The 26,179-nt window shown below is 38.6% G+C and overlaps 1 protein-coding gene across 1 annotated transcript in view; it reads right to left on the reverse strand.

Moving 5' to 3' along the window:
* The window catches only part of WDR72 (WD repeat domain 72), a 2,139,079-nt gene that overhangs the window by 1,347,011 nt on the left and 765,889 nt on the right, over positions 1-26,179 (reverse strand). Inside the window, exon 13 of the mRNA XM_044078940.1 lies at positions 25,611-25,806. Coding sequence (XP_043934875.1) covers positions 25,611-25,806 — 196 coding nt within the window. The remainder of the gene's footprint in view (positions 1-25,610; positions 25,807-26,179) is intronic.

Raw genomic sequence — 26,179 nt, forward strand, 5'->3', positions numbered from 1 at the left:
CATTAAAGTGATTAATATACTATGCAGTAGGACAACACTAACACACACATTACAGTACACCACACTAAATGCAAAAAAAAAAGTGCCTTATAAAAGACAACAGTTTGTTTGTGTCTTTCAGCTTTTCCCGGTTAGGGGTCGCCACAGTGGAACTCCGGTCCGCTAATGATTGGCAGTAGATTTTTACATGCCGAGTTGCCGGCCCGGACATGCAACCTTCAACGAAGGTACGCCCATTCACGCATGTCTCCACATAGAAGACACTCTAGCTAAGAATCGAACAGGACAACGTCTTACTGTGAGGCGACAACGCTACAGCAGCATCACCACTGCAGTTATAAAAGACTGACAGAACTTACCTGAAATGCTAGATATTGTAAAATGCAGACCAAATACTGTACAAACTCAACTGCAAACAGTGCAATGGTAAGCAAAACAAAACAAAAAAAAAAAAGCTGAAACTATGTTATCTGCATAGTGCCTGTGTTATGATCAGGATTATGGTTAGGACCAGATTTATGATTAGGGCGAGTATTAGAGTTAGGGTTAGCTCACAAGTAGGCAATTGTTTTCATCAGCTTATACTCTCATCTTCTTTTGGAGGCTAACTTAAAATGTTTTCCCACAAAGGTAAAAGCTGACATTTCTGTAACAAGGCGAGTGAAAGAAATCAGGAAATACAGGCATTGTCTTCACAAGTTGTTTAAATGCACAGTTGTGTGTACTAAGATTTGGTTGCAATTTCTCAAGCTGGAAATAAAAGCATTCTGAAATGCTACAAAGATTATAGTAGTGGATAGGATGCATGGGGTTCAGGAGGCAGGAAAAATCAGTACTGATCAGGCCTTTATGAATGTCAGAAGACGGGATAAAAAAATGTTTAAGAAATGTTCTTTAATTAAGCATGTACGTATCTTTCAACCTCTTAGAGCAAGAAATCTGGAGAAAGCCATAAATATTGGGGGGGAGCAAAAGCCCTAAAATAGGGACAGTTTTTAAATATTGCTCTTATAAACTTAGAAAGTTAATACAATTTCATGAATTTTCTGAAGGGTACGAAATTGGAAACTCAATTGCCTGTCATTCTTTTTAGATTTCCATCCTCAATGATTTGTCAATCATTTGCTAGAAAGCCAAAAAATTATGAGGAACAGACTAAAAATATAAGGCAAAAATCTGGGCATGCTGTGAAAATCTGGCAAGTCAGAAGCATGAGCATATATTAAGTATAATTCAGCAAGAAAGAGAATCGCTTTGTTGCATCGGAAAAAGGCAGTGATACAAATAAGGGTGAATGTTCCAGGAAAGTAGTTGGCTTACAAATCAGACAAAGGAAATAAGCACAAGATGGAACTAATTTTATGTAATTAAATGTATCCTGTACTCAGAAACCTGCTGAGGTCAATGGAACTTATTATGAATACTATCATCTTAGTACCAAACAATTAGTGGTGCACACATATAAACCAGATTTTATGAAGTCAGCCTATTCCAACCCTTGACCATTTAGTGGCTCCACATGTTTAAGATGAAATTGCTTAAGCCTGAGTAGCACATAAAACAAAAAAAAACAAAAAACAAAAGAAAACAACGAACTGCATATCACCGAATGCAGTTTATTACAGGAATTTATTGCTGATGTGGAGAGATTTCTCTGTTCAAGTTGGTGTGAACATGGAGTTAGTATATAGAAGTTCTGGGTTGTCTGGGGTGGGGTGGAGACTTTTTTTTCATCCTTTTTGCATGCTGACCTTCATAGGTTCATAGGTGGTTACTATGCTATCAACCATGAGGTCCTTTCAAGCCTAGTCATTTCATCCCACTGTATTACCACAGATACTCTAATCAATACCAGGATTGTTTTTATTAATAACTGCCCATGTCTAGGAGGGCTGTTGGTGCTATCCCAGGTAAGAATTTACGGTGCCCCATCCACTTGTCCAGTTTCCTTTTGAAAAGTGATATAAAGGTGCTCTGTGTCACATGATTTGTCAGCCTATTCCAAAGATACAGCAGTTGCTGGGAGGTAAATCTGTCCCTCCAGCACATCCTATTCAAGTTGCAAGCCATATTTAGGTCCCTGGAATGGGTAGCTCTAGTCCAGTTCAATTTATGGATGTGCAGCAAATTTATTAAGTTTGGGTCAGAGATTGCTTCTGTAAGCCAGGCATAAGTTTCCCCTAAGAAGTCTATATGATATTGAGTATAGTGACAGAGACTTTAATTGGTCTGTGTAAGGCATGTGCTGGATTCCCTTGATCTTCTTAGTTAAAAATCTCTGAGGTCTCTCCAATTGCTGCATGTGCTTTGTACGGTACATGCTGAAAGGGGCATTATATTCAATTATGAGTCTGATTAGTGATGAAAATAGAGGAGTTATAACCTCCTTTCCTCTAGAGGTGATGCCTTTGCTAATCAAGTGTGCTACGTAGAAAGCCTTCCCTGCTACAATAGACACATGGTGGTCAAAGTTAAGGTTGAAATCTACTTGTGATCTCAGCTTTTTTACAATTCGTAGGTACATAGGGTATTATCTTTAGTTTGATAGTGTGAAAGGACATTGTTTTTACTGAAGGGAATTATGTTGCATTTCTTTGTATTCAGGTTTGAGACTGTGACTAAGACACCAGTCGTTGGTCTGTGTAAGAAGTCAATGGTTCATAGTAGAAGTTTTCTAGGTTATTAGGGAACTGACTAAGGAGGAAAAACATGGGCCAAATAGACAGAATTCAGAGTTATACAAAATCTTTCATATCAAATGTCCAGGGACCTCTGTAACATCTCAGTGATATTACAGATACTTCAAGCATACCACACCCTCTCCTGTCTCTAAAATATTTGTCTTACTGTAAAAATCTCATAATGATGGTTCTGTCCGCACATTACATTGAAAAAAAAAAAAAAACAAACTCCAAGCATTGTTGTCCAGATTACTAGGTCCAGAAGAAGTGGGGGTTGGTTTAGGCTGATCTAGTTCCAATGATATTTAAGCTGGTTTGATCCTAATGGAAAACATTAAACAATCCCAAAGACCAGAACTGGTGGCCTTCATGGACTGTGAATAAGCATAAATATGATCTGTTAGTATTATTTATGGCTGAACCTCTTAGCGTCTGGATTCTTACTTTTCTTCATGCAGGCGACCTCTACATTGTATACAACAGCTATAACTATGATACTAACCGTTAGTGCAGTTATTTTCTATCTTCCAATCAAAGAAGAACACCAGGCAAGGATTTTCATAGTTACTTAATCTCTTCTTACTTCTCACTGGCCAACTTACTTTAGTCTCTCCACCACATAGATCTACATAAGGCTGGAAATTTCATGGAATACAATGCATTTATTTCTTTTCATCTTTGACTATCACTTTTCGTAAAGGAATGATGAAATGTTTATGAAGGGTTCTCACAAAACCTGTTATTCCAGTCTAAAAATTCAAAATATCCAACACAAATCCAAAGAAACACCACACCTCTTATCTGTAAAGATGAGAAAAATCCAATAAATAAAGTTAAGCGTAAGCCACAGACTCAATAGGAGCTAAATAAATAACATGAAATAAACATTTAAATAACACCACATGAAATCAAAGGAGAATTTCCACCAATAAAAATCATTTTACATAATTCTGTTTATATTTTAAAAAGCTAGTAATAGAAATGAAATCATTGATGCCGGGGGTATCTGGCTCAAGTAAAAGTTGCCAATGTAATTTCCTGTTAAACAAATTATTGTCCCAATGACCACCTCTCACGTTCCTTACTGCTTTTTGCATCGCAAAGAACATTCATTAATTAAAACTTTGACATTGTCTAGCATGTTTAGCTAAGGCATTAGTGTAATTTTTCCTCTTAATGCAATAAAGTTGTTGATAAATTCTATCCTGAAGCTTGTTTTTAATTTTACCTATATAAAATTAGAACAAGACAAACATGAGGCAATAGGCATCAGACTATCTAGGCTGCTGTCTGACAAGCAAGTTTTTCTTAATAAAATTATTATTATGAAGAATTAATTTTTAGATAGGGGTTACCCCAATTATCAGAAGATGTTATTAGTGAAGTGCGTAGAAAAAGACTTGATTCCTTTGCTCCAATTTAAAAGGAACTCATCACATTCAGTAATATTCAGAAAGGCAATTCATATTAGCATGCTATATGCCTACCATTTGATTTTGACAATGTCCACATTTACAATATTATAATTAAGCAAATTAATATATTTCAGAGTCAAGAAGGTATTGTAGATAAAATTGGTTCAATGTCTAATTTTACATTTAAAGAGGGTGGCAATATTAAAAATATGTTTGAAAGTGTTAAGAAACAAGATTTTGGTGCCTATATTAAATATGTGGGCATGTTTAAGTGCGGTATGTTCACACTGGTAAATTTATTTTTGTAAGTGATAACTCTTATAGTGCCAAAGTTGGCACAACTATAATACTTCAGGTATTATTTACTTTGTCATGGGGGCCTGCAAAACTCATAAACAAGAGGATTGTGTCCAGGTCCAGGGAGGTCTCTACTTAGCTCTCATCTGACAAAACAAAGACTGTAGTTCCCCTTTTGGCATATATTATATGTGCATACTTTACATGTGCATCATACTGAATGTCCACAAAGATACCTTGCAAAAAGGATGCAAGGCTTAATCAACATGTCCAACATGGACAGCCTCATAGCTCTGTCACTGCACTCAATCTCATACAGCCTGCTAACAGGTGACCTGTGCCTTGCATACAAGGCATCTTCTGACCCATTGCTCATAGTGATGGTGATACTTCAAGTTTTGCGTGGTCAGAAGAACTCAGTGCAATATGGCAATCAAGTCTTTGGTTTTATTGAGCTTCTTTCTTCAAGTACAGGCACAAGAGTGGGGCAAAACAGGCGAGTGCCTGTGACACAGTGTGTTAGAAGGCACAATTAGCCGTTGTTAATGTTGGGATATTACAGCACGATCACACTGTTTTTATGGTCAGGGCTTAAATAATTTGTGTGTGTAGTATAAATGTAGGAAGCCACCTGTTATATATATATATATATTTTTTTTTATTATTTATTTATTTTTAACCACATCTTGGAGAGAGGATTTTTTTTTCTTTTTTATGATTCTAGTCCTCAGAACCTTCAAATATGCAAGTGCACCTAATGTAAGGCTTTTTGATTGTATTCTTTGTATTCTTTGGAACCACCAAATATGCCCATGCATGTGTGTCTGTGTGCATGTGTGTCTGTGTGTGGCTTACGTGTCTGTGTATAAGATGACATAGTGGGAGTGCTGTTGGTATTACCAGTGTCATTACAGCATCCCACATATCTTTATACTACATAGGGCAGATATTGCCTTATTAGTTTTCTAAAACAAGCTATAGTCTAATAATTCTGAATGTGTTTTGTTACAGTTACAATTGTTTTAAACTTGGAGACAGTATGTGATATCAAAGTGATTATTAGGTTTGCAGAAGAAAGATTGCACAGTGTTATTTGAAAAAAAGAGACTTAGTGTTTTATACTGAGGTGGGAAGTATTTATTTTTGTATGAACAATTTTACTATTTATGGTATTTTAGTGAGACTGGGTCCATTTCTGTTTAAGACGTCAGTGTGATGATTTATCACCTCAGCAGTGGAGAGGCTGTGGGAGTAGTTGAGATCCAGGTGGAAACATTTAAATTGCTTGATATTGATATGTTATGGCTAATGTACTTTTTGGGTGGCCACGGTGGTGCAGTGGTTAGCGCTGTCACCTCACAGCAAGGGGTTCTCTGGTTCAATCCTCGGCTGGGGTGCCTTCTGTGTGGAGTCTGCATGTCCTCCCTGTGGTCGCGTGGGTTTCCTCTGAGTGCTCCAGTTTCCTCCCACATCCTAAAGACATGCTGTAGGTGGATTGTACACTCTAAAATTTGCCCTAGGTGTGACTGCGTGCATGTGTGTGCCTTCTGTGGAAGGTTGGGTGCCAGGCTGGCAACTCGACACCGAAAAACTTCACTGCCAATCATGAGCAGACAGGTGATCTGCTGTGGTGACCCCTAACCGGGAAAAGCCAAAAGAAGAAGAAGATGGCTAATGTACCTTTTTCAGTGTTAAATGGAAGGTGAGTGCAATATCTCTGGATTGACAGGTTGATGTGTCAGTCTCCATTTACAAAATGTGGGAGGGTACAGTGTGTTCCAGAAACAGAAGAAGTACATTCTTTGGTCTTCTGGGGGCAGTCTATGTCAGGGTGCTGGAAAGATGACAGCATCTGACTTTTGAACCTCTGATTCAGGAGGAGAAATAAGGGTACCATTTACAACTGCCTGTATCCATTAGAGACACAGGTATCAAACCAGAGGTGAATTTCCTCATCCATATGTCCCAGTTACACTTTAATTGGACCTAGATGCCAGACCTTTGTTTATAAGTGGCACAACATAGAATGGTTTCCTCACAACCATGGGCACATGGTGGTCAAAGGCTGGATTATTGTCCATATGTGTCCCCAAGTCCCTGACTGCTCTGTCAACACATACGGGTGTGTTGTTGATATGATAGTTCCAAGGGGTGGGCAACTTCCCAAAGGATACTATTCTGAATTTCTTGGCATTTAGTTTTAGTCCATGGCTCTGACATCAGTTATTTGTCTGTGTCAGCCCTTCCTGGAGAACATTCAATAAGCTAAGCAATGATGGGCATTTGATGGAAGAATGATTCATAGGTTCATAGGCAGGTTCTAGGCTATCGGCCCAAGGACCTACGTAAGCCTAGCCAACAAGGTTCCCTGGCTTACGCCACCCAAGAAAGTTATTTTCCTGTGCCACTGTCGAGCAGAGACACAGATGTGATCCCTGGGGTGTATTTCCTATTTCCCATCCACTCATCAATATTTTTCTTGAAGAGTGCTAATGAAGAACTTTGCTTGACATAGATGGGTAGCCTGTCCCAGAGTATGGGAAGACTCTGGGATAGGAATCTATCCCTCCAGCATGTCCTGTTTATTGTGGTGACAAGGTTTATGTCCCTAGAAAGTGTAGCTCGGAGGGATTGGGATTTCTTTAGGTGTAGCATGTCCAACAGCTCTGGGTTTGACATAGCTTTATATGTTAGGCAGAGATCACCTTGGAGTAGGCGAAACGCTGGAGTTTTTTTGAGGCGGTCAGTGTAGGGCATTTGTTTGAGGCCAGTAATCCTCTTTGTGAGGTACTTCTGTGGCCTTTCCAGCTACTGCAGATGTCTTGTGAGGTTCATTCCAAAAGGGACATTGTACTCTATAATGGGTTTAATGAGTGTCGTGTAGAAAGGAACAATGACCTCTTTTTTCCTGGATGAGAACCTTTTTATGATGAGGTGTGCCATGTAGAAGGACATTCTGACTACTGTGGCAATGTGACTATGAAAGGAGAGACTACTGTCCACCTGGGTCCCAAGGTCTCTTATCACACATTCAGTGTTAAGTAGATTGCTGCCTATGTGGTAGTTCATGGGTACAGAGTTTTTACCAAAGGGGATGACACTGCACTTTTTGGCATTGAGCTTGAGGCCATGGCTCTGACACCAGGCATCGGTCTCAGCGAGGCCCTTCTGTAGGATGTCCACATCATTTGGGGACTTGACTATGGCTCCTAGTTTGCAGTTATCTGCGAACTTCATTAGCCAGAGGCCTTCTGTATTAGCCTGTACTTCAGAGAAGTAGATACAAAACAGGAGAGGCCCCAGGATGGAACCCTGTGGTACTCCACTTGTCACTGCTTTGAGGTCAGATTTGGAGTCTGCTACTTTTACAGTGTGGGTTCTGTCAGTGAGTCAGTTGGCAACCCATCTTGTGACGTAGGGATTTATACCTAGCTTAGTGAGTTTAGCTATAATTCCAGAATGGGGGATGGTGTTGAAAGCCTTGGCAAGGTCAAGATAGGCTGTGGGTGAGGGGGGAGTAAAGTTAGCACTGAACCTATCTGCCAGGATGTTGGCAATATCAGTTGGTTCTGTAATTTTTGTGCCTTTGTGCTGTAACTCAGAGCATATCTGGGTGTTGCCATCGAGATTATTGACATAGCTATAGAATGCTTTGTGGTCTTCCTTAGAATTAGTGGCAATTTTGTTTTCATAGCTAGCTTTAGAGGATCTTATAAGGGAACTCAGCTTCTTACTGAGGCTGACCAGGGAGCTCCTCCACTCATGGGATTTTACTCTCTTTTGCAACAGTTTCTTCCTTCTGTTGTACAGTTAGTTTATGGCAGGGGACCACCAGATTGGCTTCCTTTTTTGGAGGATAGCATCTTGGCTCTGTTTGGGATAGCACGATCCATGCACTCATGTAAGTGCTTATAGAGTGCATTTGTGTAGGATTCAGCAGTTGTAACTGTATTGTCCATCTGCATGGGTGTCATGAAGATTACCACTTCTGTCTTAAGAAGCATGAAGTTGGCTTTGGAGAAATTTTTTACCATGGTTTCCTTAATGGGGGTGGGGGCAGGTTGTGGATATCAAGGGGGATTAGCTTATGGTTGAATCGGGCCAACGAGGAGTTGACTTCAGGTGTGGAACACCGGTCACTCATGTTGGTAATGACTAGGTCTAGGATATTTTTGCCCCTGGTGGGGTTGTGGATAAGTTGATCCAGGGCATTAGAGTTTATGAATTCCAGAAAGCGTTGAGCTAAGGAGTTGGTACACAACTAGTTTTCTCAGTTAATGGTGGGGTAGTTGAAGTCGCCTATTATTAGGGTGTTTGGTTGAACCCTAATATTTTCCATTACATCAAGAAAAGAGAAGTAGGAATCCAGGGGCATGGTGTTGGATCTGTAGCAAGCTACAATTTGGATTGCAGTTTTGCCCAGAGTTAGTTGCACTTGGATAACCTCAGATGCATTATGCTGAGCAACTAGCCTGGAGGTGTGGATATCCTTAATGAATATGGACACACCTCCACCTTTGGTGTTTCGGTCCAGGTTACATGGCCGAAAAGTATGGTATGAGTTATAGCGTGGTAGTGTACGGGTGCTCTCTGGAGCCTTGAACCAGGTCTCAGTCACTGCATAGATATCGATGCTCTCCATTTTAAGGAGTGCCTCGAGTGAGTGCATTTTGAGATTTAGACTTCTAGCATTGAGTAGCATTACCCTCAGTTTTTGCTTGCCTGTTCCTGTTACGGTGGTGAATTTGTTATTTGAACATTGCCTAAAAAAGTCACTATAGGGGCAACAAGAGCCTTAGCCTTATCTGGAATCCCAGGAGCGACAGGAGCAGGCCATCTGTGGCAGATCTACCTATTATTTGATAGTTTATTTTTGTTTTAGTTTATTTTATTGTATTTTATCTTATTAAGTGTTTAATATGTTTACATGATTATAATAATTATAATTACTATATATTATGATATGTTTATAAGTGTTTGCATGATTCCAGGGCACTTCAAAGGGCTAGGCTTGTAAAGGCTCCAGGGCCGTTGTCCTAGTACACATCTATGAACCTATGGACCTGCGTATACTGTTCCATAGACTTTTTTCAACTATACCATAGACAATAGTGCACATAGATTTACACAAATATAAAATAGCACTGGTTAACACATTCAGACATATCAGATTTGTTACAGATAATAACATAAGCATTTGTTAGAGATAAAAGAAGGTTACATTAACAGAGAAAATATATGGTTACTATACCTGGAGAGTAATGCACAATGCTGCAAAATGGTTGAGGCTAGCTATTATCTGTGAAACATTAACATTTGTAACAATCAAACAATATGAAATGCTATTTTCATACATACAAGTGGATTTATTTCTGCCATGTGATATGAAGATCTTCCATGTAAATATGCAAACCGTGGCTATGTACGTGAACATAACAGCTTCACTAGATGGCAGATGTACTCCTAAAGCTTCTAGCAGATCTATATATTTGCAATAATCCAGATTGTCTCTGTTCTGCAACCTAGTGAAATCATATGACGAGACTGCTTTGTGCTACGCCTCATATGTACCATTTACTGATATCTTTTCTTATGCACCATGGTCATGTCTGAAAAGAATCATTGGACCAGCCCACCTACCCACTCTGCAAAGGTTAATTAATAAATAAATAAATAAATAAAAATCAGTCAGATATATTCTCTATTTTCTCTTGAAAAAAATGAAGGAAAATGGATACATCTAAAATGAAATTTACTGAGGTGTACTGATGAAGCAAGAAGGTGCTTTACTTTTTTTTTCTCCCATTTGTTTATGTGTCCAGTAGGCCTTTAGCTGCTTGGTATTGCTCCAGCCGTCCCTACCTTAAGTGTCCTCATTATTACTTCATGGAGCTGGACTGACGTAGTTGTTGGCAGGTCAGGAAACAGGAGGGGGAAAGATGGAGCAGAGCAAAATGGCATCAGCTAGGCTGACAATACAGCAGGACATGTTTAGTATGCCCTTACTTGTGGGGCTGCTTGACATCACACTTATTTGACTGCATAATATTATTTAACTCCTGCCCTCACTTTTATGTCAGATTCAGCAGCTGTCTGGCATGCTGTACGTTATCATATGCTTGTGGAGGACCCAGGAAGTTAGAATTTGGGAGTCCACTTCTACAAAGAGGCCAATCACAAGTGGAGTTCATAGGTTCATAGCTTTATAGGTGTGTTATAGGCTTATGGCCCTGGAGCCTTTACAAGCCTAGCCCAAACGATTACCCTGGCATCATGCCACATTACCTTAGTTCCCAGTGCCTCTGTCAAGTAAAGCCACTGGAGTGATCCCTGGGGTGAATTTTCTATTTCCCATCCACTCATCAAGACTTCTCTTGAAGAAGGCCAGTGAACTGCTCTGTTTAATATGTATGGGAAGTCTATTCCATAGCATGGCCAGTCTATGGGTTATGAACCTGTCCCTCCAGCATGCTCTACTGACTGTGGTAATGAGGTTGATGTCTCTGCAGTGTGTGGTGTGGAGGGATTGGGATTTCTTTAGATGTAGTATTTCTAACAGAGCTGGGTCAGACATGGCTTTGTAAGTCAAGCAGAGATCACCTCTAAGTAGGCGATATGAGACTGAGAATAGTTGGAATTTTTTGAGTCTGTCCATATAGGACAAATGTTTAAGGCCTAGGATCCTCTTTGTGAGGTACTTTTGTTGCCTCTCCAGTTGTTATAGGTGTTTAGTGAGGTACATGCCAAATGGGGCATTGTACTCAATGACTGGCCTAATGATGGAAGAATAGAGGGAGACAATGACCTCTTTCTTCCTGAATGCAAAACCCTTAGTAATGGACGTGCCACCTGGAAGGACTTTCTGACCATAGTGGCAATGTGGTGGTCAAAAGATAGGTTGCTGTCAACCTGTGTTCCCAGTTCTCTTATAATGCCTTCTGTGTTCAGTGGACTTCCATCAATGTGGTAATTCATGGAAACCGGGTTTTCCCAAAGGGGATGACGACACATTTTTTGGCATTAAGCTTAAGACCATGGTTCTGACACCAGTCGCTGGTCTCAGTGAGGCCTTTCTGCAGAATGTCAACATCACTTGGGGAGTTAATAATAGCTCCTAACTTGCAATCATCTGCGAACTTTGTCAGCCAGTGTCCCCTCGTGTTGGCCTGGACTTCAGCGAAGTAGATACCAAACAAGAGAGGACCCAGGACCGAACCCTGAGGGACTCCACTTGTGACTGATCAGCAGTCTGACTTGGAGTCAGCTACTTTCACACTGTGGATTCTACCTGTGAGCCAGTTTGCAACCAACCTAGTGCTATAGGGGTTGATGCCTAGCTTAGTGAGTTTTTCTATGATTCCTGAGTGGGGAATGGTATCAAAGGCCTTGGCCAGAGATCAAGGTAGGCTGAATGAACCACCTTTCCTTCATCCGCAGCTCTGTTGACTGACTCACAGAAGTTGACTAAGTTGAGCAGGCATGATTTACCCTTCACAAAACCAAACTGTGTGGGATCCAGTATTTGGAGATTCCCTATATCCTTGGTTATTAGGTCCATGATGATGAGTTTCATAGCTTTGCATATCAGACTTGTCAGGCTAATGGGGCGATAGTTCCCAGGGTCTGTAGTCGTTCCTCCTTTGTGGAGAGGGATGACTGTAGCAGTGCGCTATTTGGTAGGGAAAAAGCCTGAGGTGAGGCTGTGATTGAACAGGGCACACAGGAGAGGTGCCAGTTCACTCTGTAGTTCATGTAGAACACAGCCAGGGATATTGTCAGATCCCATAGAAGCTGTATTCTTGGCCATGGCAGTGCTGTTTTTAACCTGTGCAGCAGTAATACTGGGTGCCTGGCAATCTACTTGTATTGTGACTTGTCTTTTGTGGGGGGGGGGTATGGTTGGCACTGAATCTGTCGGCCATTATATTAGCAATATCTGTTGGCTTGGTATAGGAGGTACCATTCTGCAGTAGCTCAGAGCAAATCTGGGTATTGCTGTGGAGATTCTTTACATAACTATGGAAGGCTTTGTGGTTGTCTTTACTAGCTGCTGCAATTCTGTTTTCATAGCTAGCTTTAGAGGATTTGATGAGGGATCTCAACTTTTTGTTGAGGCTGATAAGGGAGTTTTCCAGTCTTGGGACTTCACCGTATTCTGTATCAGTTTCCTCCTTCTGTTGTAGAGTTTGTTTATAGCAGGGGGCCACCAGATTGGCTTCCTTTTTTTGGGATGAGAGTGTCTTGGTTCTATTGGGTATGGCAAGATCCATGCATTTGTGTACATGTTTGTACAGTGCATTGGTTTATGATTCGGCAGTCATGCAACTATTCTCCATTTGCACGGGTGCCATGATGCTAACCCACCTCTGTTTTTAGGAGCCCAAAGTTAGCTTTGGAGAATTTTTTCATGCTGGTTACCTTTGCGGGGGGGAGGGGTGGATTTCCAAGGTGATTAGTTTGTGGCCGGATCTAACCAGGGAGGAGTTGACTGCTGGGTAGAGCAACAGTGGCTCAGGTTAGTAATGACCAGGTCAAGGATGTAGCTACCTCTAGTGGGGGTAAGAACGAGCTGGTCCAGGGCATTGGAATTAATAAATTCCAGAAAACGTTGGGCAAGTGCATTGGTGCATGAGTAGTTTTCCCAGTTAATGGAGGGATAGTTGAAGTCACCTAGTATGAGAGTGTTAAGTTGGACCCTAATATTCTCCAGGGTGCTTAGGAACGTGGAGTGTGAGTCTTGGGACATGCTTGGGGACCTACAGCATGCTACAACCTGAATCGCTGTCTTACCCAATGTTAGCTGCACCTGAAGTATCTCTGATGCATTATGTTGGGCTACCAGTCTGGAGGTGTGCGCATCCTTTATGAAAATGGAAACACCACCGCCTTTGGAGCTTCAGTCCAGGTTCTGGCACCAAAAGGTGTGGAATGAGTTATAGCCTGGTAGTGCAGGGGTGCCTTTAGCTACCTTGAACCAGGTCTCTGTTATGGCACAAATGTCGATGTGGGAGGTTGGCATAATGGTTAAGGTGTTTACCTTACAGACACAAGGTGCAGGGTTTGATTCTCATATGAAGCAATTGGCTAGGCTTAAAATGGCCCACAAGGGCACTTAGCCTAGTACTAATCTATGAACCTATGAACCTCCATTTTTGAAGGAGTGCTTCGAGCGAGTGCATTTTGAGATTTAGACTTCTAGCGTTGAGCAGCATGATCCTCAAATTGCATTTGTCTGTAGCTGTTACGGTGGTAATTTGGTCTTTGGAATACCACCTAAAAAAGGCACTATAGGGGTGGCAAGAGCCTTGGCCAGTATCTGGAAGCCCAGTGTTGACAGATGCAGGCCATCTCTGGCAAATCATTGAGGTCTGTCAATCATGTCATCCCAGGCAGACAGATACTGGATCCCCTTAAAATGACAACAAAAACTTAGCCAGTTGTTGAAATCAACCATTTTCTGCTTGTACTGTGGCATCATTCTGGTTGATGGTAGGATGCTGCTCAGGGCTAGGGTCATACCCGCCTGGGCTACATGGTCCGAGAGCTCTTCCATGTCTCTTTTCATGTAGTACAGTGAGGTACATCTCAAGTCATTCACACACACATGTACATATATTTCTCCGAAGTCAAGGCCAATGTCAGTGGTCTCTGACTGACTAAATTTGCAGATGATTGCAAATTAGGAGCTATCATTGAATCTTATACTGATACAAATGTTCTCCAGGAGGGGCTGACACAGGCAAACAACTGGTATCACAGCCATGGACTAAAACTTGTTGTTCCCCAGGCCTCCACTGAAAATTGGCTTTGTTCCAAGTCAGACTTTCCTGGTTAACAATTGTTAAATAAATAAATAAATAAATGCCAAGAAATGCATAATAGTATCATTAGGGAAGTCATCCACCCCTGCTAGCTATTGTATTGATAACACACTCCTAAGAGTTGACCCAGTAGTCAAGGACTTAGGGACACACATAGATAGTAATCTAGCCTTTGATCATCATGTGTCTACAGTGGTGAGAAAACCATTTTATGTTGCTCAACTTATAAACAAAGGTTTGGCATCTAAGTCCAAGGAAGTCATTGTTCCACTGTATTCGGCATTCATCAGACCTATCATTGAGTACAATGCCCCCTTTGGTATGTACCAAACCAGGCATATTCAACAACTGGAATGTCTACAGAGGTTCCTCAAGGCAGAACGCCTCAAAGCTTTATCGACGTATTCATCTCCTACAGGCTTTTAAGGGGAGATTTATGCCTCGCATACAGGGCATCAGACCCCACTCTGATAGACCTCCTGAATATCCACAAAACAAACAGCAGCAGAATTACCCATCCTAAAGACTTAAACCTTGTCTGTGATATAAACAGTATGTGCTGGAGAGATAGGTATGTATCCCAGAGACTACCCCGTCTGTGGAACAGGCTCCCTATCCATGTGAAGCAGAGTTCCTCCCTAACCCAATTAAAGTGCAACTTGGACAATTGGATGGGAAACCAGAAATTCATCCCTGGTTTGGCACCTGTGTCTCTAATGGGCAGAGGTAACCTGAAAGTGGTTCATCTCCCAGGCCCATGCTTACACTTATCAAGGTTTTCAGAACTTGTCAGAAATTTGGGATGCATGTCTAGGTTTAAAAAGGCCCTTGTGGTCGTTAACCTAGTAAACACCTATGGACCTAGGAATCTATAAGAGTTTCACCTTCTGAGCACTGTCAACAACCTCCATTCTCTTTCAGTTCTTTAAAAAGCTTAGCTTCATATGTAATCAAGAGCATCTGAAAGATTAGAGAACTCAAGGTCAGAGTTGCCGATGCATGGACTTTCTGCCCAATGTTGTCAAACATCCTGCTGTCATTATGAACTGCTTCAGAAGCTGAAACCAATTCTTGCATCCAGTGACACAATTGCTGGATTTACTGAGGGATACTTATACTATTATGAACCTCGATCATGGGGTCAATAAAATAAGTCCAGCTTTATGGGCATAGGGGTCTGAAAGCTAGGTTTAAATGAATCAGCTAGAAAAGAATACTGCAAGGCCTGTGAAATGAGAAATAAGGCAACAGACTTTGTAATATCCAATTACAGAAGCTCTGCACAGCATTTCTGGGACAGCTGAGATCTCTTTCATTTCTTGTTTAGAGCGATCCTTCATTCTACACAACAGGTATCACCAAATGAGACGTGCTCTTGCAGTGAGGCAGGGGACAAGATAGTTCTGGACTCAGTGTCACAGCTGGGGAGGAAAACACCTTGAAAGTAAAAGTCAAGGATTCCCATTCCCTTGAAAGACAGAGTTCTATCTTCCTCTTTTGAAATTGGATCCCAATATTGATGATTGATTTGGCCTTGACTACAGGTTTTACTTAAAGGGTATAAAGTCCTGAGCTAGCCTGTACCAACCCTGACAGAGATCTGTGTGTGGGGGGGGAGGGGTGAAATGCAAGGACTTTCCTATTATTTGTAGAGCAGATAATGGCAAAAAGCCTAAAGAGGTCCGCCAGCTTCATGGGTATAGATGGGTAAATATTTGACTACAACCCAAGTGACCCATATGATAAGAAGATTATTCACATGTCAGAAACAGTGACTGGGAATAATGATTTTTCCCACTCACCTCTCATTGAGAAGTGAGGGAAGTAAGATATATTTGGGGCTAGTGATATCATCTACCTGATGGGTGCTAGGGATTTGGTTATGGAAAGTATAGCCAGGCTAGTTATACATGCTGGCACTTGGGAGGAACTGCCAATGAAAGAGGAAGACACCATCCAAAGGCAATTACTCATAGCACTATAAATAGACAGGTGTTTCTAAGATATGTAAGCCTCTTACTACATACACACTTCTATAAGCGTTGGTTACAGTTTGATATCCCCATGCTTTTACTCTATCCCAGGATGCCAGTACAGTGGCATCAACCTTGAGCAGTAATGTATTTTCATATGGAGAGGTGAAATCTCTTCCATGCAGGTGATAGTGTTAGGATATAGTCCTGAATGGTGATGGGCACCCATGTCAGGACAGAGCTATAGACACAAAAAAAGATCTAAAGTCAGCAGGGGCTTCCTCAGCACAGATCCACGCAGCATGCCTAGCATGAAAAGAAGATGCACATGGAATGGAGCTTGGAAAAATGCCTGAATAGACACTCATATGAGACTGGTATCACTAAATGATGGATCTGCAGTTCTAAGGGGAAGACCAGTTCAGTGATCTGGGGATACAGGCAGCCATTCTGGATTTGTACCTTATATCCATCGATATCAGGCATACACAGAGACATCTGGTCAAAATTAGGTTCATAAGCTCTGATTTGGTGAACAATCCAAACTTTAACCTCCTGTAACTACATGAATCACTAATGTAACATCCTGACTAAATGTTGCTCATCCCTTATGTCTGTGAAGAGAACCGTTATTTAATCGTTAATATTTTCTACATGGAGTAATTTGCTTGTTCGGGGAGGCAGGTTTCACTAGTTAGAGGGTAATACTGCACGAACTTTACTTTCATCATTGACTACTGTTTAGCCAAACATCTTATTAAAGCCACATTGACTTAAATGGAGAGAATTTTTACATGAGCTTGAATACCATCTTAAACACCAGCACATTTTTCTGGAATTGGAGATCATATTTCTAGGCATTAGTAAGTTTTAAGACTTGCTTTTAAAGGCTACTTAAGAAATTAGAAACTACCTTAGAAATTAAAATTATGTGAAATCCAGCAATTTTTGCCTAACGTGGGAACATAACACAACATGTGAGTAGCTGCTGCTGCTCTCAAACATCACTAGTAACTACCTTTACTTTTATTTATAGTCGTTAGCTAACTTTATGATGCCTTCTAAACTCTTATATTTTTCCTCGTTTCTGTTCCCTTTATCTCACTTGCACCTTTCATCCCTGTGCCTTTCCTGGTCATAGGCAAGTTCCTTACCCCCCTTTCCTTTCTGCTGTTCTTCTCTTTTACTGTACTTTGCTGTGGTTTATTCAGGTGCTGTTACTGCTCTTGGTTTATACTCCAGGCGTGATAACAGTTGTGTTCAGTGTTTTATTTCTCTGCTTTCAATCTTATTTGTCAATAGAGTACTATTATTTCTTCACTTGCTATGTAACAAATAAGGGACATTTAGCTTGTCACTTGAACTTGACATCACTTCTGTAAAAACAGTAGCAGTTGCACTTGGGTTTATTGCACAAGGGAAGTCCTTTACACCTATTAAGGTTTATTATATGTCACTGAGTGCGGGTATCCACACGTACAGGGCATGACATTCTTTGGACCCCAAACTCCTCATCTGCACTTGATATCACTCTATTTAACCTCCATTATTTCTTCAAAACGTGATGTCTTGAAGATGATAGCATAAAATCTATTTAAAAAGATATTTCTACTTTGCTTCAGTAGCTACCCCCCGCCCCCCTTAGGAAAGTGCTCCTCTGGTGTACAGGTATAGCCTGGGCAGAAACTTAGTCAATGACTGAACTCCCAAACAAAGATGCTTTATAATCCATCTATGATAGCATGTGGGGGAGTCTTTTCTGACCATTGGATAGCACTGTAGTGATACTATTTGTTATTTTAAAAAGTGCAAGCAACTGATTGGTGCGACCATCCAGGAAGTAAAATACATATGAAATGGGGTCTATATTGTAAAGTAGAATGCTTACCTTATCGAATACCTAAAAGTCAACCCATTGTCATCAAACTGCAAAAACATCGAACGTCCAGAAGAACACAAGCGGAAACGTCGAATCGTCATGGTTGGCCTTCTGTGGTATAGCTCTGTAAGGTAAGTGTGCGATAGTTACGGACCTTAGGGTTAGGGTGCGGGTTACGTTAAGTGCATACATGGTGGTATATGTAAGATTTAGTGTAGGGTTAGAAGTAGGGTTTAGTTTAGGATTAAAAGTAGGGTTTTGGTTAGTGTATGTATGTGGTTTATTTAGTTTGTTTGTGTAGGTAGTATGTAGCGGGTGGTGGGGTGGGACAATTATGACAGTTCGACTTTTTGAATTTCATGGTTTAGGGTGTTTGGTGCTTATGCGGTTCAATGACGACGGGTCAACGTTTAGGTATTCGAAAAGGTAAGCATTCGACTTTATAATATAGACCCTATGAAATGCCCTACAGATTTTTCAAATACTTACTTTTTTAATTTTATGTATTTATTTATTTAATTAGTTATTTATAGTTCACTTCATTGTGTACCCTTCAGCTGACCATCTATCACGTTCTCCTCCCATGTCCCCAGTAGTAGTTTTGGAAGGAGGTGGTGAGATGTGGAGTGGAGCCCCCTCCAGTATGATATACACTGTCATTATGTGGGAGGTTTTTTAGAATGGCAGTCATGTGCATCAGAATATGTGATGTCATTCAGCTTCAGTGCTACTCTCTAATGCCAGATTTTTATCTGCAATCTGTCTTGCAAACACACATCACAGAGGGATTACCTAATCACAAAAATAAGTCCCTTCCTTCCCACCCAGAGTGGGTGAGTTGGGAAAATACTGCTCTTTGCAACTCCACCCTTCCTGTTTCGGATCATCTTTTTTTTTTTTTCACAAGACATCCTTACATACTCCACCAGCGATAATTCTCATCATCCTTTCACCAAAACACTCACTTGTCCCTAACTTACACCCCCCCAGTACTTTTTTACTTATCTTGCCTGATTTATTTTCTTTTTTTTCACCTCTCTCACTTGACCTCTTCTTTTTCCTACTCTCAGCCTGTCAACATTTATCTCAACTGTTTTTCAATAGTTTATATACTACAATGAATACTTTTATTTTTCTCACATTATATTATATATTCCTCATTATTTATTCCTTGTAATTTAGTATATTTTAAACTCCATCACCTCAGTGGTACAAGATATTAAGACAATTACCTCATACTGCTTTGTTGTTTTAGAATTGTATTGCATAGCATTATACAGTATGCATTTTTATCCTTATTTTATACTTTGTACTATTATCTTTCAGGACTGTGTATTGTTTTATAACTCTCAACAAGTATAATCATTAATTGCAAATTTATCTTTATACTGAAACTTTTCTCCCCCAGGCCACTGGTGAAAAAGCTTCTTTTTAGGCTCAGTCAACTAACCTGGTAAACAAATGACAATAAATAAATAATAAAATCTAGTACTCGCATACTCACTCATGCAGTTACTCAGTGGTCCTTCACAGCATAGGTAGAATTTAGATTCTGGTCTGATAAGAAAGGTTTCAACACTATTTTCATTTTGGCTCTTTGCTGTTGAGAGCAGCTGTGCTGGTCTCTGCTGGACTTTGTTAAATAAACAATACGCTTTTAAATACATTTAAGACCTCAACTGTGTTACTCTGATTCCACAGTTAAGCCAGTCTGTTAAAATCATGCTCATTCCAACCTTTTCAGTTCTGTGTTATGTCCAGAATACAACACATATGGTACACTTTGTCAAATAAGAAACTAATCTTTAGACTTCACATCTGAGCTTTGTTACTCAATTAATTTAGCCAATAGTTGATGTTTTCAAAACTTATGAATGCTTACTACATGTAAACAGTTTTGACTTTGCCTGTGTATATTGCTTACTAATCCTCCTTGACTTTTCCGTATTTTTAAACTTTTTTTCACACAACTCTGATTTGTTGGATATTCCAGTTATGAAAACACATATAAGAGCAAATATGCATAGCTAGAGAGATAAACAGACAGCTAAATCACAGACAGACGAAGAAACAAAATAAACTAAAAGCAGAGCAGTTAAATCTATTATACTTTTATTGAGATGTGGCATTTGGAAGGAGATGCATTTATCTAACATCTTCAACTTATGTGTGTCAGAACTGATTACTTTGCATGATGTATTCTGTTTAATACAGTTAATAAATAACTCCCAAATGAGAATGTTCAGGACAACAAAAAATAGAAAGAGTATAGCAATTTACCTGCTGACAGAGCTCACGCTCACTGACTCATGTTTTATTCCTTTGAACTTTCCAAAACATAATATAGATTTTCACTTTCCACTCAATACAATATCCAAGTCCGTCAGGATAAAAGTCATAAGGCTTTGTCATTTTGCTTTTACTGAATGCAAGAAATTTTTCATTCAATTAATTTTCTAAGAAAGGTTAATCTGGCAAAAGGATGTCTACGTGTTTTAAGTACAGAAGCTGGCTTGGTAAAGCATTGCATGCCTTCTTAAATCTATTGCAGTGAAGTAATGCTCAGAGTTGAGTTTGCCAAATATGTTTGTATATCTTGCAATTGATTATCATTCATTATTAGTAATAATCAATTATCTGGTAAACTGCTGATGCAGAAAAAGTGCTAAGGGCAGCAGAATATAATGACATGCTGAACAAGCTTAAAGACTTAAAGATTGCAAATTTCATTCTAGTTAAATGTTAAGTAACACAAGGACTTTATTATCTGAGACATAGCATATATTTTTCTGTGTATATTGCAGTATATGCTAATGGCATCATTTAGGGGTATAGTACTGCATTTGATAATTTGGAACGTCATAGTTTACGATAATGTAATAAAAATTCATCAGGGCACATTTCAGTATTTAACAAAATTTGCTTCCTGAGTATCCTTAAAATGTTGTAAAGCTAGAATTAATAATTTAAAAAATATAGCAAAACTAAAGCAGACCTAGTATTCTGTGTTCAGACTTCTCTTTGGATAACATATGATAACTCCATTTAATTTGTTTTTAGTATTTAAATGTTTCTTACACTTATTACAAGTGTACACTTACAGTAACTGCCAATTCATGTATATCTCAAACATGTAGTTAAAAGTTCAGGTATACTGTTGTTTTAAGAGTTAAAAACTGTTTAATGCAGCATACAATGTGATATATGCACACAATATAATTATTCTAGAGGGTTTTGAATTATGTACCAGTTTTCCTAGTGGTCACAGCCACCTTTTAAAACTGAACTAAAATTTTCAATAGAAATAATAGATTGACTGTATGCAGTCCACCATAGAAAGATGCAAGAGCCATTTTATTCCCAAGCAGTATCTAGCATATCCCAGAAGTTCTATCATTAGTTCCTGGTTAGAGAATTATAATACAATATCAAGACTTTGTAGTGACACTGCTGTAATTACAGATGATAAAATAAATTGACCTAGTAAAAAGAGACAGTTAACATGAAGGCCACAGTTCCTACAAATACTAAATTCATCAGCAAGCACGGAAACGGCTAAATGACCAGGCTATCGGATTATTTAAGGTGCAAACAAATGGACATTATCCATTATAAACTTTGAAGAATGTGTCAGAGAACTTCATTTGCATGTTTTGTTAAAAAAATGTCAGAATACTAGATGCTTGCAAGATTGTATCTCTGCCTCTCTGTTTCAGGGTTCACAGAGCAGCCTTCTTTCACAATTTAGCTTATGAAAGATATATTAATTAGAAGCCAGAGGAACCATTTTTTTGTAGGTGCAGCTTAGCTAACCTGGATTCTCAGCTCAAAATCCTCCCAATGTTGTTAATAACATAAGCACTTCCAAGTAAACTTCTCAAAAAGTCCCATTTGAAACGTCTACTTCCTGTTAATACTGATTTAGTACATTTTCACAAGAGGCTGCAGCTTTTTTTCTCTTTTTCATTCGCACCCAAATTAATTATTTTGTTCTTTTCTTTTTAATAAAAATAAAATTGAATGTCTTGTTTAGTTAATACAACAACGTTGTTGTGACCTAACAAGATTTATTTAAATGAGAATTCCAGTGGACAATACAATAGTTAGAAACATATCTCACCTTCAGAGTAGCATTTTAAAAAAGCAGGTCGATGCACACTACTTCAAAATGTACTCAGAAACTTTATTCCTTTAATAACAAAAGTTTATCATGTTTTATTTGAAATGGCTCTATGTTGCAAGATCTAATTTCTGAGTGTGTTAGCCAGAACGCTTTTAATGCAGAACTTATAGCATTAGGATCACTGTACTCTATCCCTTCACTTACACTACAAAGAGCACATTCATGGGCTGCCATGAATGTGATGCCCCGTTATGACAGAATATAGTATGGGCATACTTCTCAACTTCTTTGTTTAGAAATTCTGGGCAAAGCTAAGAATAATTAGGAGATGAATTCTGGAACAGTTTTTAAATATTACTCTAATTCACTTAAATTAATATAGAAACTAGTTTTGCATCAACATTCATTTTCTGAAAAATAAGAAGCACAAAGTATTAATGTCTAGCATCTTCAAAGGAGTCCTCAGTAATTTATCAGAAAATGAAAATAACTAGGAGGCACAGGGCAAAAGCAGAAGGACAGTCTGCAAAATTTTGATCTGTGAGAGGCATGCCTGCAGGATGAGTTATAGCCTTTTGTCCAATTTGTCAAAATATCTGTTGCTGGACTGGATAGTTGCATTCCCTGACTCATAGAAATCATCTTTACAGTGCACTCCAATTGTGCAAAGTTTAGTGCTTTTACATATATCTATAAATATCTACCTATTTAGCTATATATAGATAGATACATACATAAATATATATATATATATATATATATATATATATATATATATATATATATATATATATATATATATTTATTTATATAAATATAGATATAGATATATACACACACATATCCTTGCTTTTCAAAAGTAAATACTTTCAAGTAGCTTGACACAACTTTATCTGACTCCTTATGTTTCATTAATGCTAATTCCAGTAAACTGAATCATGCTGAGAGTTTAGCAATTCTTTTGGGGACTTTTAAAAGAGTCATACCTCTCAACCTCTTAGAGCAAGAAATCTGGGCAAAACCATAAATAAAAGTGGGTCAAAGGGCCCAAAATAGGGACAATTTCTTAATATTGCTCTTAACAAACTTAAACTTGATAGAATAGGTTGTGCATTAGCATGAATTTTCTGAAGGGTATGAAGTCTGAAACTGAAACATCTGTCATTACATTTTAACTTCAGTCTTTAATGACTTGCCACTAATATGACAGAAAACCACAATATTATGAAATCTGGACCAAAATATGAGCACAAATCTGGACATTCTGTGAACATTTATACAGTTGAGTGGTATGCATGTCCTGTCAGTAAACATTTAAAGGCAGCTATGTGATCTTTCACAAGGTTTTTGAGATTCTGACATTACTGGGATTTTACCAAAAATTGCACTTTCATTCATGGCATGTTGTGCTTTTCTGTTGGTAGATGATTTTTGTAACATGTATATCTAATGATGATTTCATTGCATTTAACATCCACACATTAGGATACATTAGAATGCTGCCTGGGGAAAAATGATGAATTGTACTTGAGAACCATTTAGAAAAACAAATGTTCATAATATGTACCACCTTTATTAACCTGCATCTGATCTCCCAAATGCTATTTTTATGCTATTAAACATATATTGTATCTATTGATATATCTATCTATGTATACAAGCATAGCTGTCAATTAAATCTGCAACAAGAAACATTATTTTTATTTAATGATTTATAGGTCTATATAGCTTTTCATAATGAGCATCACCTGTTTTATGCTGAGCACAGAGAATTCAAAAACTGAGCAAGCATGCTGTTTTGAGAAGTAAACATGTTATCCATGTGTGGAATGTAATACAGTATAGCAAATGCACACAGGTACATGTATTATGAATGTATGAACCAAACGTTTGCTGACAAACTAGTTAGCTATCCACATTGGGGCTTCATAGGGAGTGCTGAAGAGTTTTGCTCCTGTGAATACTGCCTGTCCCAATTATATACCTTGCGGATGGGCACGCAAAATTATCCTTTCTAATACACAAGATTGACAGAGCTTGGGAAATTTGCAGACTAAAAATTATTAAATTTGACAACGTTTAAGAGTTATAACGTCTTGACAGCAAATTATTGCAGTTGAGGTAAGGTCTTTCAAGGAAAAAACAAAAATCAGTTGGATGTGGTATTGATATACATTACTGTGCACCAATTATAAAGCCATGCCGGATATCCTATTTTTTTTTTAATTTACAATCAAGTAGGGCACAAGCAATAACGCCCCATAACTATAAAAGATAAAACATGTACATGCAATGTAAATTACAGGCAGCTTTGTATTATTTCCTGTGTTGTCCTGATAGTATCAAAATGAAAATGACTCCTGGTTGATTATTTTGTGTAATGGGTTTACTAACTATAGAATTAGAGCTGTTTAAAACGGGCGTCAGTGTACAATGTAGTAAAGTAAATTAAATTAATGTAAGACAAAGGAAATTATAGTATAAGAAGGCCTGCAAAGCAGTAAAAGCATTAGTTTATTAATAGTATCCAGCACTCACTATATTCTGTCTTCAAAAATATTTTAAATGCTTGTAAACTATTTGCATAGGAATTCTACAGGCACATAATTATGTGTAACTCTGTATCTGTGTACTAATGGGTTGGATAGAAGATTCATAAAATAAAGCCCCGACAGTATGGATGCTTTTATGTACGTCTGTTTTGTACTGCACTATATAGGAAAACTGTAAAACACAAGTAAGGTATGTTTGATAACTTATGGCTGATTTTCAAATTCTTTGGTGTGCCTGTCTTATGTGTAGTCAGGACTGGGTAATGATGTGTATTACTGAAATTTAAAATGGCCAAATAATCTAAATGTTCTTTCTTCGTGGCAGTATTTGAAGAAAAAAAAATGACATCAGATTCAACAAGGTCTCTGTCATATGTTGCATCAGGTAAAATGCTTGCTACGTCATTGCCTCACGAAAATGATACCTGCACTTATATTATGCAGAAGTATACAACCAATCATATATTCTGTAAAACTCACCTATCCATCACAAACTGGGATATTTTACTTTCAGTTTCCCTGTATACTACAACCACAAGCACAAAAGCAGTTCAGTTAGGCCACACTCACATCTTATATTTTTTGTTATGCTTCATATTCAACAAATGAATTAGTTGCAAATTATCTAGAACCATCAAAAACATCATGATGTCACATCCATTGCTCTCAGTAACATTCTGAAAAAAAAAATCAATGTTTTCATACTCTGACGTTCAGTTAGAATGAACAATACATTCATGTTGTAGTGACCACAGTCAGAGCTGGGAAAACCTTAGACTATCATATTATTCTGAATATATCAACACTAAAACTAATGGAAAATAATAATAAAAAAAAAATCTCAAAGTTTATGCCAAGTCCCACTTTACCTGTTTCGATTTCCCAGACATATAATGATTCATCTTCACAACCAACAAGCAGGACATCTTCCAAGGGACACAGTTTTACTGCTGTAACAGGAAATAAATGCTTCTGGGCACGCATTAGGCAGACTTTTTCTTGAAGGTGCAGTAATGCTATGGAGTGGTCACTGGTGAGACAGCACACACTAGAGGCAAATTTTACCTGCAAACATATAAAATCAAACATAACCTCTTTGAGAGTGAAAACATCCAGATTTGTTAACATACAGATTAAGTGATGTGACCACTTTTAGTATAAATTACACAGACATAAAAATACCAGAGTATATATTGCCTTCTGTTAAGATCTGTGGCAAACCAAAGACAGAACTCTGAATGAAGTTTCAGCTCACAATGCAGATGAACACAGTGAAAATGTATTCTAAAGAATTACCTTTTCCCTTATAATGTAAAAGACACGAGGTGGTAGTCACTGTCATTTAAACATTTGTGTATGTATTTGTGTAAACTACAAATGTGCAAAGTGCAATTCACAAAACATTTCTGCACATATGTGGAAGCCTCTAAATATTACA

The sequence above is a fragment of the Protopterus annectens genome, chromosome 7.part1, assembly GCF_019279795.1.
Source record: "Protopterus annectens isolate FY-2018-M chromosome 7.part1, PAN1.0, whole genome shotgun sequence".
Lineage (NCBI taxonomy): Eukaryota > Metazoa > Chordata > Ceratodontiformes > Protopteridae > Protopterus > Protopterus annectens.